The sequence below is a fragment of the Eucalyptus grandis genome, chromosome 3, assembly GCF_016545825.1.
Source record: "Eucalyptus grandis isolate ANBG69807.140 chromosome 3, ASM1654582v1, whole genome shotgun sequence".
Taxonomy (NCBI): domain Eukaryota; kingdom Viridiplantae; phylum Streptophyta; class Magnoliopsida; order Myrtales; family Myrtaceae; genus Eucalyptus; species Eucalyptus grandis.
The window spans coordinates 9,682,242-9,695,804 of NC_052614.1; the positions used below are offsets into that span (position 1 = coordinate 9,682,242).

General features: G+C 40.1%; 1 protein-coding gene across 1 annotated transcript; it reads left to right on the forward strand.

Moving 5' to 3' along the window:
- Positions 1 to 5,809: 5,809 nt before the first annotated feature.
- LOC104436448 (mitogen-activated protein kinase kinase 2-like) lies at positions 5,810 to 10,559 on the forward strand. The gene is made up of 9 exons (XM_039310145.1): positions 5,810 to 5,973; positions 6,120 to 6,204; positions 6,944 to 7,078; positions 7,597 to 7,821; positions 7,917 to 8,099; positions 8,216 to 8,439; positions 8,830 to 8,875; positions 9,126 to 9,225; positions 10,135 to 10,559. Exons 4-8 carry the CDS (start codon positions 7,606 to 7,608, stop codon positions 9,213 to 9,215), a joined length of 759 nt encoding a protein of 252 aa, XP_039166079.1. The 5' UTR covers positions 5,810 to 5,973; positions 6,120 to 6,204; positions 6,944 to 7,078; positions 7,597 to 7,605; the 3' UTR covers positions 9,216 to 9,225; positions 10,135 to 10,559.
- The last annotated feature ends 3,004 nt before the right edge of the window (positions 10,560 to 13,563 follow it).

Consider the following 13,563-nt stretch of genomic DNA (forward strand, 5'->3'; position numbering starts at 1 on the left):
CATTCTCTTGACATTTGGCTTCTGTTGACTCCGGCGTGCGACGCGAAGGGCTGAGGTCCGATTGGTTTTATGATCCGGACAAAGAAGCTGTCGGTTTCCGGCCGGATACGACTACGGGCCGGCAATTATTGCGATAATCATGGGAGAGGGTGTGTTTGTTTCCGTAAAAAATGAATAATTTAAAAAATATTCTTCAAAAAATAATCACTTGTTTAATTTTTTTTTTTTTCAAACGATATAAGTTTTTTTTTTAAAGCAATATAAGTTATTTTTTTAAATGTTTTTGAATTGCTCATTTTTTATGAAACAAATGTACCTCCTTCAATGCAATTGTTTATGATTCGGACAAAGAAGCCGTCAATTTCTATGCTCCGGTTTTCTGGCCAAATACGACAGCAGGCCAACAATTGTTGCGATAATTATGGAAATGTATGTTTGTTTCGTGAAAAATGAATAATTTAAAAAATATTAATTATTTTGCTTCATTCTGTGCCCACATCAAGTGAAAACAACACTTCCAATTCCAACTTGACTCAGGCAAGGTGAGCACCCCCCCCCCCTTCCTCGAATGCAATGTAGGAGTTTTGAGATACGAGCCTCCGGATGTGGATTCGAGGTAGTGAAAATTCCGATCCCGACGGGATTAATCGACTGATCACGATCCCCGAGCGGCATGGTCAATAGACTTTTTGGCTATTTGTTCCTCGGACGGGAACGGTGACCTTAAAGAGAGATATGGCTGGAGGGAGGGACGGTGACTTGGCCTGTTCTTTCACCACAAAAGCCATGCTCTAATTACCGACGACGGTGGACCCTTTGATTCAGGATCAGCTGTGTGGTCAGGCTTATTTTAATATTGGCTTCTGAAAATGGTAGAGATTGCTTCTTCTTGTAGATGACCAATTGCCTTTTCGATCAGATATTGTTTGGCCTATTGCTGTGTATTCCCATCGTGGACGAACATGAATGATGTACGTTATCGTCGGATCACGTGCGGCTCACATGAAATTCCAAGTAATCCACCTCCCCAATAATCCGACTCATAAATACTATGAAACTCGGTATAAAGTACGAAATGCAAAGTAGAATTATAAATAATTAAAAAAAAAAAAACAAAGTGGCGTACAAGAGAGAAAGGGACCGCGGTCCTGCCACATGTCAAATGTTGATTGGTTCTTGGCCCTCCAAAATTTTGGCAGACACAAAAATTTGGACGAAAGAGTACCTGGCATGGAATAGCCCAATGGACCTGTGGGCTCAATAAGGTCCATGGACCGAATCGGGTCGTGCCCCGACTTCCTTCTTTTTATCGATTTTTTTCTCTTAAATTTTATTTTTTCCTTCGCACTGTTCTATCTAAAGAAAAGATGAAGCCCACCTTTTTGCATTCCAAGCTTTTGTTTTCCCTCTTTATTTTTGTTTTTTTTTCTTTTCAATTTAATTCAATTTTTTCCTCTTTTTGTTCTAAAGACTTCGATAAAAGCGGGACAATTGGATTTGACATCATTTTTTGTTAGAATGAAAATTTTCATTTCACATTAAGGAGGTGTACATAACTTCAAGATAAAGATGCGAATCCCACAAGATAAGAAAATCTAAAAGATAAATCAACTTGGTACATAGCATTAAAGTACAGGAAGCATTAAAGTATTGATGATGACTGAATCTCGCATCAATATCATTGATGAGCATACACTAAAAATTCCCTCTCCAATAATTACTACTTTGCTAAAATGCGATGTGTGCTTAGGTTTAGGGGTGAGCGATGGTGTAGGGACTGGGTCGATCCTTGATCCTGGTATCCCTAAATCAAAACTATGCGTGCTAGTTCTTGGTCCTGGCAGTTTAAGGTAGGTCTAACTCGATCCAACACTAACTATATATATTATATATAATACATCTAATATATTATTTATAATTTTTATATATATTTTAAAGAGAAAAACCAAAGTCAAATAGTGTCAACAGCTTAAACTTTTAATGTCTTTTAAGGCGTCAACAATCAAATAGTGTCAACAGCTTATACATATTATATCTAATAGACAAAGGAGGAAATTGTCTCTATAAGGAGTTTTCACGGTCACAGCGTTAGAAATAGCGTAAAGTTTATGCTATAAACAGCTCCTCATGAATCCTCCTCCAATACTCGTTATTTTCTATCTTCTTTATCATCTTAGTCTTCAATTTTCCATAATTGAAATAAATGACTTCCCCTCTTGTTGCTCAACACTCGCCCCACTTGCCTCTAGTCTCCTGCCGCTCGCCACTCAATACTCGCCTTGCTTGTTGCTTGCCAGACACCCTGCTCACCGCTCGTCGCTCGCCCCGCTCGACACTTCCTATCTCATCCCATATCTTCATAAGTAGTCTTAATCGTTTTTAAGGTTTCTTGTTTTTACCAGGTATGAAATTTCTAGTGTTGTATCCACTGGTGGGCAGTTGCGTTGGTTGAGAGTTTCTTCTTCATTGTCGAGGTTGAGAGTTCGAAACCCCGCAGTGCTAGCGTTGTAAGCGGGGGGCCATGTGGTGGGGTCATGTAATAGTCTCACCAGAGGTATTGACATTGGTCCAAATGTGCCATCGAGGCGCTACTAGGACCTTGTGACCCCGTAAGGGGGCTTAGGAGGAATTTCAATTATTAAAAAAAAAAAAATTCTAGTGTTGCCTCATCTTAAATTTATTGAATTTGTACTAGTATTTATAATTTGGTTGCACAACGTTGTATTATTGATGAATATATAATTTGAAATGGTAGATTTTCCTTTTTAGAGAATAAAAAAATAATAATAATAATTATCGGTTGGTTTTGGGTTAACTTTGGAATTGGGCTAACCTATTGGATGAGTCCGATTCTCGGTCCCGGGCTCAATAGGATCCTAAAAATTGAGGACCAATATTGTGTGGTTGATCCAAATGTTAGGGGGTGGACCCAACTAATCAAGACCATGCTCACTCCTACTTAGATTTGGCATCCCTAGTATCAACACCGTATGAAGACAACAACAACCCGAAAAGTTGAAAGAGCATAGAAATTGCTTTGTAATAGAAGAGCACCTAAATCTAGGTGTAGTAAAGAAATGCCAGTCGATCACAAAATGACTTTTTAGATGGCTTCTGCCAGTAGCAGAGGAGCCCTGAAGACTTGCGGAGCGCATGACTATAAAGAACAAGTACCGGAGTTTGAGCAAGCAAGCAGATTCCAAAAGAGCAGATTTGCTCTTCGTACTTTTGAGCTCATAGGACAAAATCCTCCTCTTCCGTGGAGAGCTCAACATCGATGATCCAATAATTTTCTTGATTCTCTCTTTCTCAAACCCGAAGTCAACACCCGCTTCGATTCTGACCCCGATCCTGGTACGCCAGGTAAGCCTTGCACGGACCGGGTCACAGATCCGAACCGAACACGTTATCGCCGTCGACCGCGTGATGCGACCCGCACGCGGGCACGACGGGCCCTCGCGACTTCGTCGGCACGAGGCGACGACCATTCCAGTTTTCACACGGCGATTTGCTCTGTATAGCAAAGCAGAGAAAACGGCACGAGAGTCGGACGATCGATCACATGGCGGAGAAAGCAGAGAGAGAGTGAGAAGAGAAGCGCACGCCTTTGACCCCTCGCGTCAAAACGCTTCTAGATCTTCCACCGTTCGATTTCCACAAGAGTCAAAGTCAAACTTCCATCCCATGCCTTCAATTTCGCTCCTTTGGAAAACGAAGCTTTCCTAATCCTTCCTTTTGGTCCTTTTTCCAATTAAGATCGACGTACCGACTTCTGGTTTTTCCTCAAATTTGATTTGGGTTCGAGTGATTAAGCCCGGGGGCCGAGACCGGGCGGAGTCGGAGTCCCATGATAGTCTTGGTTTTCGCTCCTCGAATGTGTTTGTTGGATGTGCTTTAATATTTGCCTAAGAATATTTACCATTTTCTTTAGGATGTGCGACTTGATTTTGATCACGACGTGATTTTATATAGTTAAATGAAGTTTGAATTTAGAGGGGCCATCAGTGGATGACCTATAGAGTTGTCAATTTTTAGTGAAAAAGTCATGATCGGACTATATATTATAATGTCAGTTGAAATCTTTTTGGGAAAGAATCACTTTACCTTCCAACTCCCTCCAAACCTGATCCAGACCTACTTTTAGACTTAAAGAAAAAATCACTTTACCTTCCAACTTCATCCAAACTTGATCCAGACCTACTTTTACACTTGTAGTAGCCACAAATCATGGAGGAACATATGGTCTTCCCACTAATTGCACAGTTCTCCCCTTTTGGCCCAACTCCTTTTTCTCTTTAATAAATCAGGCATGACCCTAAAAAGATCGGGTTACTTGGAGACTCAAATCACTCTAGATACTATGAATCGGGTTAAGTCTAGATACTTCAGTCCATATAGAAGATTCTAATGTAGAGCAGTTTGCACGCAATTTATGTAATTCCAAATGGGCAAGAGTTGAAAAATTCCTAGATGTTGCAGCTAATTACGCCCATTCCACAGGTCGATTCCTCCCCTCTTTTGTTTTTGTTCTTTTTGTTAACGTTATCCTACTGACTTTTGGCATTGAAATGCAGTAATGATTGGCTAATTTGGATGTACAGGCATCCCATTTGATCATGGCGATTGGAAAAGCATCGTCCAAAGCTGGAGGGAGGGAAGGTCTGCTTTGCTGTACTTCCATATCATCCAAGTTAAATCTCTTCATTGGACAGCCACGTCAAACTTTATGAAATCTTGTCGGCAAGGACGAAAGGAGAAAAAATAAAAAAATAAAACTCCATCGAGTTTACAAAGGCCCTTTCAATCGAGGAGAGAGGTATATTATTAAACATCGAGAGATCCTCATGCCTATTCCGAATCTAATAAATATATGTTTTAAAAGGGTATTAGAAACTCAGTTGCGTCCATGAGCACTGAGCAGACAACAATATAAACACATGATATATATGTAGTTGCGGGATTATATGAGTGCGGATATGTACACGCATGGATTTGCCAAGACATTTTTGGCCCTATCTGATTCGGCTTTGGGCAAATGTCCTTGAAAAAATGCACATACATTTAGACGGGTAAGGGAGTATTTTGAAAACTACATTTTGCTAATTTTTTTATTAAAAAAGTTTCTAATGTTTTTTTAATCTAGCCATCAGGGGTCAAATCTAGCCGTTGTCGAGCTTTAGGTGACGCTTGGGTCATATGACTCAAGGGAGACTTGAGGTCGTGTGACCTCAGGTGGTAGTCATTGGGTAGTCACGATCCCCGGGCAGTAGTCCCTCATGCGAGAGACTCCTTGGCCACTGATCATCAGTCTCCATTCGTTTCTCCGAAAAAAAATGAATAGTAGCCATGAATAGTAATAAGATTTGTATTCCAAAGAAGTAGCTTTCCAAAGTAAGCCCTTATAGCCAATTGGAGATATAACTGCATCTTCTCAAAGTCATTCGAAAAATTAAACCAAACATAATTGCAATTGGAAAAACTCTTCCGAACGCCGAACCAAAGGGAGACAATTTTTACTTTTCCAGAGAGAGAGAGAGAGAGAGAGAGAGAGGAGTCAAAAAGTCAAGCTCCGCGGGTAAAATATAGAGAGAGAGAGAGAGAGAGGAAATGGAGAGATGATGTCGTCGCCGTCGTGGTCGGCGTCTTCGTCTTCGGCTTGTTGTTTTGCGGGGGTTAATCAGCGGAGAAGCGATTGAAGAAGCGAGCAGGAAGGTGGTGACTCCTGACTGGTCTTCGGTCTTCCCCCTCCCCCAACTACTTTTTGCCCCTCTCATTACTCTCTCTCTCTCTCTCTCCAATTTCCTTCACCTCAAAACCCCCCCAAATCCCACCGGCTCCCGGCAGCAACCGCCGATCGCCGATCGCCGCCGCCGCCGCCGTCCTCCGCCGCGATGAAGAAGGGGGCTTAAACCCCATCCTCAACCTCAAGCTCTCCCTCCCTCCTCCCGATGAGGACTCCATCGCCAAGTTCCTGTAACTCTCCCTCTCCCTCTCCCTCTCCTCTCTCTCGATCTGTCGTTGTGTTTTTTTGGTGGATCGCGCGTGCATTGTTGGTCGCGCCTGCGTTTCGCCCGATCGGCTCCGTCTGAATCTGGTGCGCTGGGTGTCGTCGTTGTCAGGACGCAGAGCGGCACGTTCGTGGATGGCGATCTGCTCGTCAACAGGGACGGGGTTCGGGTCGTGCAGCAGACCGAAGTCGAAGTGGTAATGAGATTCCCGACTGACTGGATCATGTCTTGGTAGATTTCTCTCGCTTTTTATTGGTTTCTTAGACCGAGACCGCTTGGAAGGAAACTGACACTCCTCGCTTCGTGAGATTGAAGGCAGATTGTTTTCTGTGGTTTTCATTGGTAGATGTTTCCTTGTTCGCATGTATTGGTGACTTGATGACCGCATTTCTCCCGTCGATCTTGGCGTTTCGTTTCTGCATTCGTCTTGTTCGTATCATCTCATGTATTTCTTGCAATTCCTCTATAGAAAGGTTTGGTTAAACTCGCTATAGCATGTGAAGAAGTTCCGGCTGAGATGGAAGGAATTTCTTAATGTCGGAACACAGAAAAGCCTCTCTTTTTCTTTTCTTTTTTTCGTCGAGACCTTTCATCCTTAGAATCTTAGATCTGTGTAATGCTATGCTAGCCTCGCTAGGGATTATCTAGCTCCAGCTTATCAGTGAAGCTGGCTGAGTTGCTCAACGCTGATTTGTTTCCCTTGGAGGCGTCATTCATTGAGGGAGCTATCTAAGCTCCTAGCTGAGCTGATCCTGCAGGTTTTGTTTTGAAGTAATTCCATACTCTGTACTGAAACAGTGGGTGTGTTCGTCTCGTTTTGAACATCTTTCTGGGTCTCTCGCTTTATGTTCGGACTGCTCGTAGTACTCAAAGAGTATTGGCTTTGTGCCTTGAAGATTGTAATCTCTGAATGCGTACTCTTGTGTCCGTTTCAGCCACCCCTTATCAAGCCAACAGACAACCAGTTGAGTTTAGCGGACATAGACACAATTAAAGTTATTGGAAAGGGGAATGGTGGAATAGTCCAATTGGTCCAACACAAATGGACTGGGCAGTTTTTCGCATTGAAGGTATTGTTAACAACTTGCGTGCTCAGCTTCCAGTTTCAGTTATTGCACCATCACTAAATGTTACAGTGACTATGCATTCTGTTATCCTGAATCTTTATGCTGCTTTAGTTAATGTCTTGGGAGAACAGATTCTACAGTTACACTTTCCAACTAACATAGCAAATTTAGCAACTTTCTCGTGCCTGAATGATGTAATTGGGCTCTTTGTCACGACCTATTCCCATTTTGGAGAAGCTTCCATGTTGCTTTGATAGGGAACTGTCTTCTGTCATGCTACTAGATTGTGAAGCTTACATGATATCGAGACCATCTAATGTTTGGTATCATACGATCGCGCATTCCAATGAAGACCTATTCCCATTCTGGCAAAGCTTCTACTTTGCTTTGATATGGAAGAGTGTTCTGTCATGCTACTAGATTGTGAAGCTTACCTCCTATCTATGCCATTGTTTGGTATCATATGATCACACATTCCAATGCATGATTTCTCATGTGTTTCTGTTAAATTACAAATCCAGGTCATCCAAATGAAGGTTGAGGAGTCTGCAAGAAAGCAGATAGCACAGGAACTCAAAATTAATCAATCTTCGCAGTGTCCATATGTTGTGGTCTGCTACCAATCTTTCTATGATAATGGTACCGTTTCTATTATATTAGAGTATATGGATGGAGGGTCGCTGGCGGATTTTCTGAGAAAAGTTAAAACTATTCCAGAGCCAAATCTTGCGGTCATTTGTAAGCAGGTGAAAAAAGATGCAAATTATCTATATGATTAGTCAGTTCTATTCTGTTTTATTGTCCATGAGATTTCTCAACCTATACGAGGAAATTGATGTAGGTGCTCAAGGGTTTGTTGTATCTGCATCATGAGAAGCACATAATACATCGAGATCTGAAGCCTTCTAATCTGTTGATAAATCATAGAGGAGAAGTCAAGATTACTGATTTTGGAGTGAGTGCTATAATGGCTAGCACATCTGGACAAGCTAATACCTTTGTCGGCACATATAACTATATGTCTGTAAGTAATTCAATCACATGTACTAATATTCTTTTGCTTCTTCTCCCTTCATGTGATTATATATCCCCTTTCACCTTACCCTTAATTCTCGCGTTTGTTCCCCACACTTTCTGTAGCCTGAGAGAATCATTGGAAACAATTATGGTTACAAAAGTGATATTTGGAGCCTGGGCTTAGTATTGCTAGAGTGTGCAACTGGGAAGTTCCCATATACACCGCCTGATCAACAAGAAGGATGGACCAATTTCTATGAGCTCATGGAAGCCATTGTTGATCACCCACCGCCTTCAGCAGCTTCTGATCAATTCTCTAGCGAGTTCTGCTCATTTATCTCTGCCTGGTAAAGCTTCTATATCTTCTCCTCCATTCTTAATGGATTGACTTGGCCTTTCAGTCTATTTTACGCGAGATCAAAGTTTAGCATAATAGTGAGGTATTAATGTGACGTGTGTTTTCTACTTAACAAGATCAATCGGTGCTTATTGGCTTAATTTAGATCTGAAGTTGGTTGTATCATATCCATATCAGAATTTTGAAACTGATTTAAGCACCAAAAGGTCGAGAAGTTAGCTTTGTTGAGAATCGGCTTAGCTAACTTTCATTGTTGCTCTTCCAACATAGTGCACACGCATATTGAATTGCAATATAAGTTCAATTGTCTTTCATCTTGTTAATCTGTCATCATTCTATGCAAAACCTAATTTTTTCCCTGCAATGTTTTTCTTTGCAGTGTACAGCAGGACCCAAAGAAAAGATGGTCTGCGAATGAACTTATGGTATATTTATGTCTATTGAAACTTTTTGGTATCTATCAGTGGTCCTAGTGGTCTCCACATAGAAGTCACTCTTAAACCCAACACTGAGCTAGGGGCTTAAACCTCTTTCGTTCGACCCACTCAAGGTGACTGGTGCCACTGCCCAAAGTCACCAGGGTCATCAAGTCATCTGAATTGCTCGTCAAGGGTATCTGTATTTCAGACATACTGACTTTGAGGCTGCTCTTTCTTGCTTTGATTTGAAATGCAGGGTCATCCTTTCATCAGCATGTATGAGGACTTGAATGTTGATCTTGCTTCCTACTTCACTAATGCAGGCTCCCCGCTTGCAACCTTTTGAAACTCCACTGGTATGCCCAGAGCCTGCTTTTTTGCCCATGCACATATTCAATTAACATCTTGTCTCATCCTGTATAAGGATAATGATTAGTAAGTCGAAATTTTTTTGTGTGCACAAGGTTGAGTCTTACTGGAGTGCTATTTCTTTAAAAATGCATTGTTGTTTGAATATATCGTCCACTTGTCTGTCAGATTAATTATTTAGGTATTTGTTTTTTTTTTAAACAGCTGGTGAATGAATTAGTACATGCAATTCCACAAAGGAATTGTGTTTTGGTTCCCAAAGTAGAATCTTTCTCATTTCAATTCTTTTATGTGGTCTTGGAAACCCATCAGCTGTTAAATAAAGGGTTAATGCCACAAAAAACCTCAAATTGGAATTGGTACATCTGTGACAAACTTACCTCCGTTAGTTTTTGTCAAATTGGATTAATAACACAAAAAACCACAAACTAATACATTTGTGATATTTTTACCAAAAAAAAAAAAAAAAAAAAAAACATTTGTGATAAGACGGAATGTAAAATCTCAAACCGTACACTCATCAACTATCATATGTCATTCAGCTCGGCAATTTAATGATAAATTTAAATAAACTAATGGAGGGTAAATTTGTCACAGCTTTGTACCAGTTTCAGTTTGGGGTTTTTTAAGATATTAATCTTTAGTTAAAACCATACACTGCCAATTCTGCCACTTATTACCTAGGATCTCTTGAACCGAGTGACTAGGCAGCTGGCGTGCCTTGGCTGGTTGGCTGACTTTAGTTTCTTGGCAATCAATAGACTTTCTAATAGGTTTTTCGGATTGAAGAAAGTTTTTTGGAAAAAAAAGCTCTTTACCTTTGAAAGCCATTAGCTGCGTTCACAGGCTAACTTTCTGCTATAAGAAATAGTAACTGATGATCATTCTCCTTGAAGCAGTGGTTCCAGCAACCGGAGATCTTTGGCTCCCTGGGAGCTTAGAGAGCAGTTTCAAGAAAAACACCTGCTCAGGATTTTAATTTATTATGAAAGTGGATAACTTTTGGAGCTGATAACTGTCTGCCTCGAGCGGAGTGTAGTGGAGTGGAGTGAAGTGTTGGCAGTTAAAGACGATTTCAAGGGCGTGATTACTTTGAGCGTCGAAGGACAGCTGATGTAAATTGAAATTTCTTTCTTATTGCAAGGTAGATTATTGGTGCCATGCTGGAATGTGATGCGTGAGAAATCCTGATCAGTGCACAAGTCTGTTGACAAATAATCTTTGCCAGAGGATTGCAAAGATTCATGACTAAAACTATGAGATGGCTCTTTAAAGCTGGAAATGGAGAAACTTGCGATACTAATAGCGACATTTTTATCAATAATTGTTTCTTTTTGGCAGGTCATAACCATACTTAGTGTCTGTTCATTTTTCAGAAAAATGTTTTCTTCATTTTTCAACTGTTAATTCATTTAGGAAAATGAGTCAACGGAAGAGGATTTTCCTACCCAAAATGTGAATTCAAGAAAATGATTCTCTTTGAAAATATTTTCAAATATATATTTAGGTATCGGTATTTGGATCTAAAATTCTACGTTTGGGCACAAAAATCCTAACGATGGTTTCCAGTCTTGGGTTGAGCGTAAGGCCCTATTGAGGCTGGGCTCGAGAACCCAATGTGGGCTTGGTCCTCGGCATGCATGTCCAAGTCTATCAAGGCTAGGCCCGGTGTTTGAGGCCTGATGCTTGGGTACCTTAAGCTTAGGTTCCTAATGCTCGAGCTCTAGTCTCCACCATTAGGCTTGAGTCCACAAAGGTCATGTGGAGATGCTTGGGCTTGAGCTCTAAGTCAAAGAAACATTTGTTATTTCAAAAATATATATAAAACAATTGATTTTTTTAATTAATTTTTATTTTTAAAAATTAGAATTAAATTATATATATATTTTAAAGCTCAAGTCTCGCCAAATTTGCGAACTTCGAACTTGCCATAAGTCGGCTAGTCTCAAGCTCGCTGATCTAGCAAGGCCTCCAACCTCACCGACTAAGAGAGCTCAAGCTCACCGACCTTAGGTGAGCTCGCTTGGGACCAATCTTTGACCATCGCTAAAAAAAGAACAAAACAAACCGATCATAAATAGAGTCTTAAGATGGTCCTAGCAGTTCATAAATAGCACTGAATGAAGTGCCTTCCTTTCAGGTGTAGAGAAGATCGCTGCAATTCTTGATAGCAGTTACCTAAAGCTGTTCTAACAAAACACGATCACCGACCAATCTCCAGGCTACTCTCGGGAAATAAAACAACAAAACAGAAGATAATCTTATCTTTCAGGGATCAATTTCGAGAGAACACATGCAAGATCGACAAATGGATCCCATACGATATATCCTTTGTTGGCAACTGGCGATAGATCCGTGCCAAAGGCACGATGAGAATAGCAACGCGAAAAATTCATTTCAACCATTTTTTTTTATAAGATCAAAATTGCTCGATGAATAATTCTGTTGATGTACATCTCATAGGGAGAAAACCATAGATATATGAGGATTTCAAATTTTAATCGATGTACGTATTTCTTATCTCTTTTAACGAGGTGAGTTGATTTTGAGCATGTGTTCTTTTTCTCCAATCCTTTGAAAGGGAATTTCCTAATGCGGGAGACATCGGAAAAGGAAGTTCAAAACAGCACCTGTATAAGATGATATAATGCAATATCAAAAGTGGCTAGCTAGTCGATAATATTCTTTTCATTAAAACAACCACTTTTTTTCTTACGTGATAAATTGAGAAGCGCATAATGGTTTTGAACCAATATAATTATTATGGAATAATAAACTTCGATAGTTACATGCCAAGAAATTAACAATCCGTGCACATCGGATAAAAGTCAAAATTTATTGTGGAATACATATACTTTTACACAAACATGACTAACGTGAATTTGCAACTACAAGATACCGTATTTGCACCGTAATTTATCTTGTCAATTATTTTCATGTACATGTAGAAATAGTTTTCTGTTTTTTTTTTTTTTTTTTTGGGACAATTGCATAAAAATAATGGAAAAATACATACAAAGGTTTTCTTTGTATAAATAAAAGAAAAAACTTGAAAGTGGGAGTGAATGGGGCTGTAGCAACACCGGAATCTGAATGTAAACATGATTAACGTCCCAATTCAACTAGCGCTGTAGTACACCATATCACTAACTAATATTTGAAGAAGCTAAATAAATGATCATAAGTACAGAAAATGAGAGCATGATAACACAATCCCTTTCGGCACTGCAAGAAGAAGGCAGATACTGTCCATCTCAGAGCAATAACCTTCTCCAGCAGCTCCGACTGATGCATGCTCATCTCTTCTATTTGACTTTATTACCTGCATATCGACATTGGCCTCCACCCCATCAAAGAAGGTGGAAAAACTATCATGGATCGAGCAAAAGCCAACTGCAGCACTGATTGTATCCAACTACGGGAAAGATAACACCAGATGGACTCCAATCGCCAATTGTTGGCACAGAAATCATCATTTGCAGAAAAGAGAAGAGCGAGTCCTTTCCTCATTTATCTTTTGGTCATTTTCCACAATGTTATCCTCTGCTCCCAAATTCACTTGCTAATGTTACGGAGGAATCAATTAAATACTTCCATAATCAGACAAGAATGGCATCGACATATATTGCAAATTCACTTACAGGCCTCATTCTGGAGTCTTAACATAGAACTTTTTCCAGGTCGTGCAATCTCTTACATAACAAATTCCCCTTTAGAAACCAAATGAACGGGCGGAAAACTACTACCCTGAGAAAATCAGACTGTCACCTGATCGTGGAGCTTGCATATGGCAATCTACTTACTCATCTTCTCCATTTCCCCACATGAACTTTTGCAATAGATCCCATCTGTGCTTGCTCAACTTCTCCATCTAGACCTTACAAATTCAGTAGTCTTCATGTAAGACAGAACCTTTGCATCCATGCTTGAAGATAAAGGAAAAGTGAAAACGATAGATAATCTAAGCAAAAGTCAACTACATAATTAGATCATATCATTGCACAATTCACCAAAACCTCTTCTATTTATAATTTCGGTTCTCCCTCAAATTCCATCTTCATCTGAATTTCCACCACTTGGATACATTATGTTCAAACCTCTTTGTAAGACAGAACCTTTGCATCCATCTTCTGATTATCCAAAAAGAAGTGTCCAAGTATTATCCCACATCGCTTGACAATGAGTATGTGGTCTCTCTCCACCTATTAGCTTAAGTTTTTAGGTGGGATTTTTTAAAATGGTATTGGATCCAGTGCTATCCCTTTTGCGAATACGCGTGGTCAAAATTCCATATGAATGTGCATAGTCAAAATTTCATGTGCTGC

Bases quoted from the DNA above. Each gene is read 5' to 3' on its own strand.
- LOC104436448 (XM_039310145.1), top strand. From the start codon at position 7,606: ATGAAGGTTGAGGAGTCTGCAAGAAAGCAGATAGCACAGGAACTCAAA. The intron at 8,440-8,829 runs GTAAAGCTTCTA...TTTTCTTTGCAG, and splicing joins TGCTCATTTATCTCTGCCTG to TGTACAGCAGGACCCAAAGA. The intron at 8,876-9,125 runs GTATATTTATGT...TTTGAAATGCAG, and splicing joins GGTCTGCGAATGAACTTATG to GGTCATCCTTTCATCAGCAT.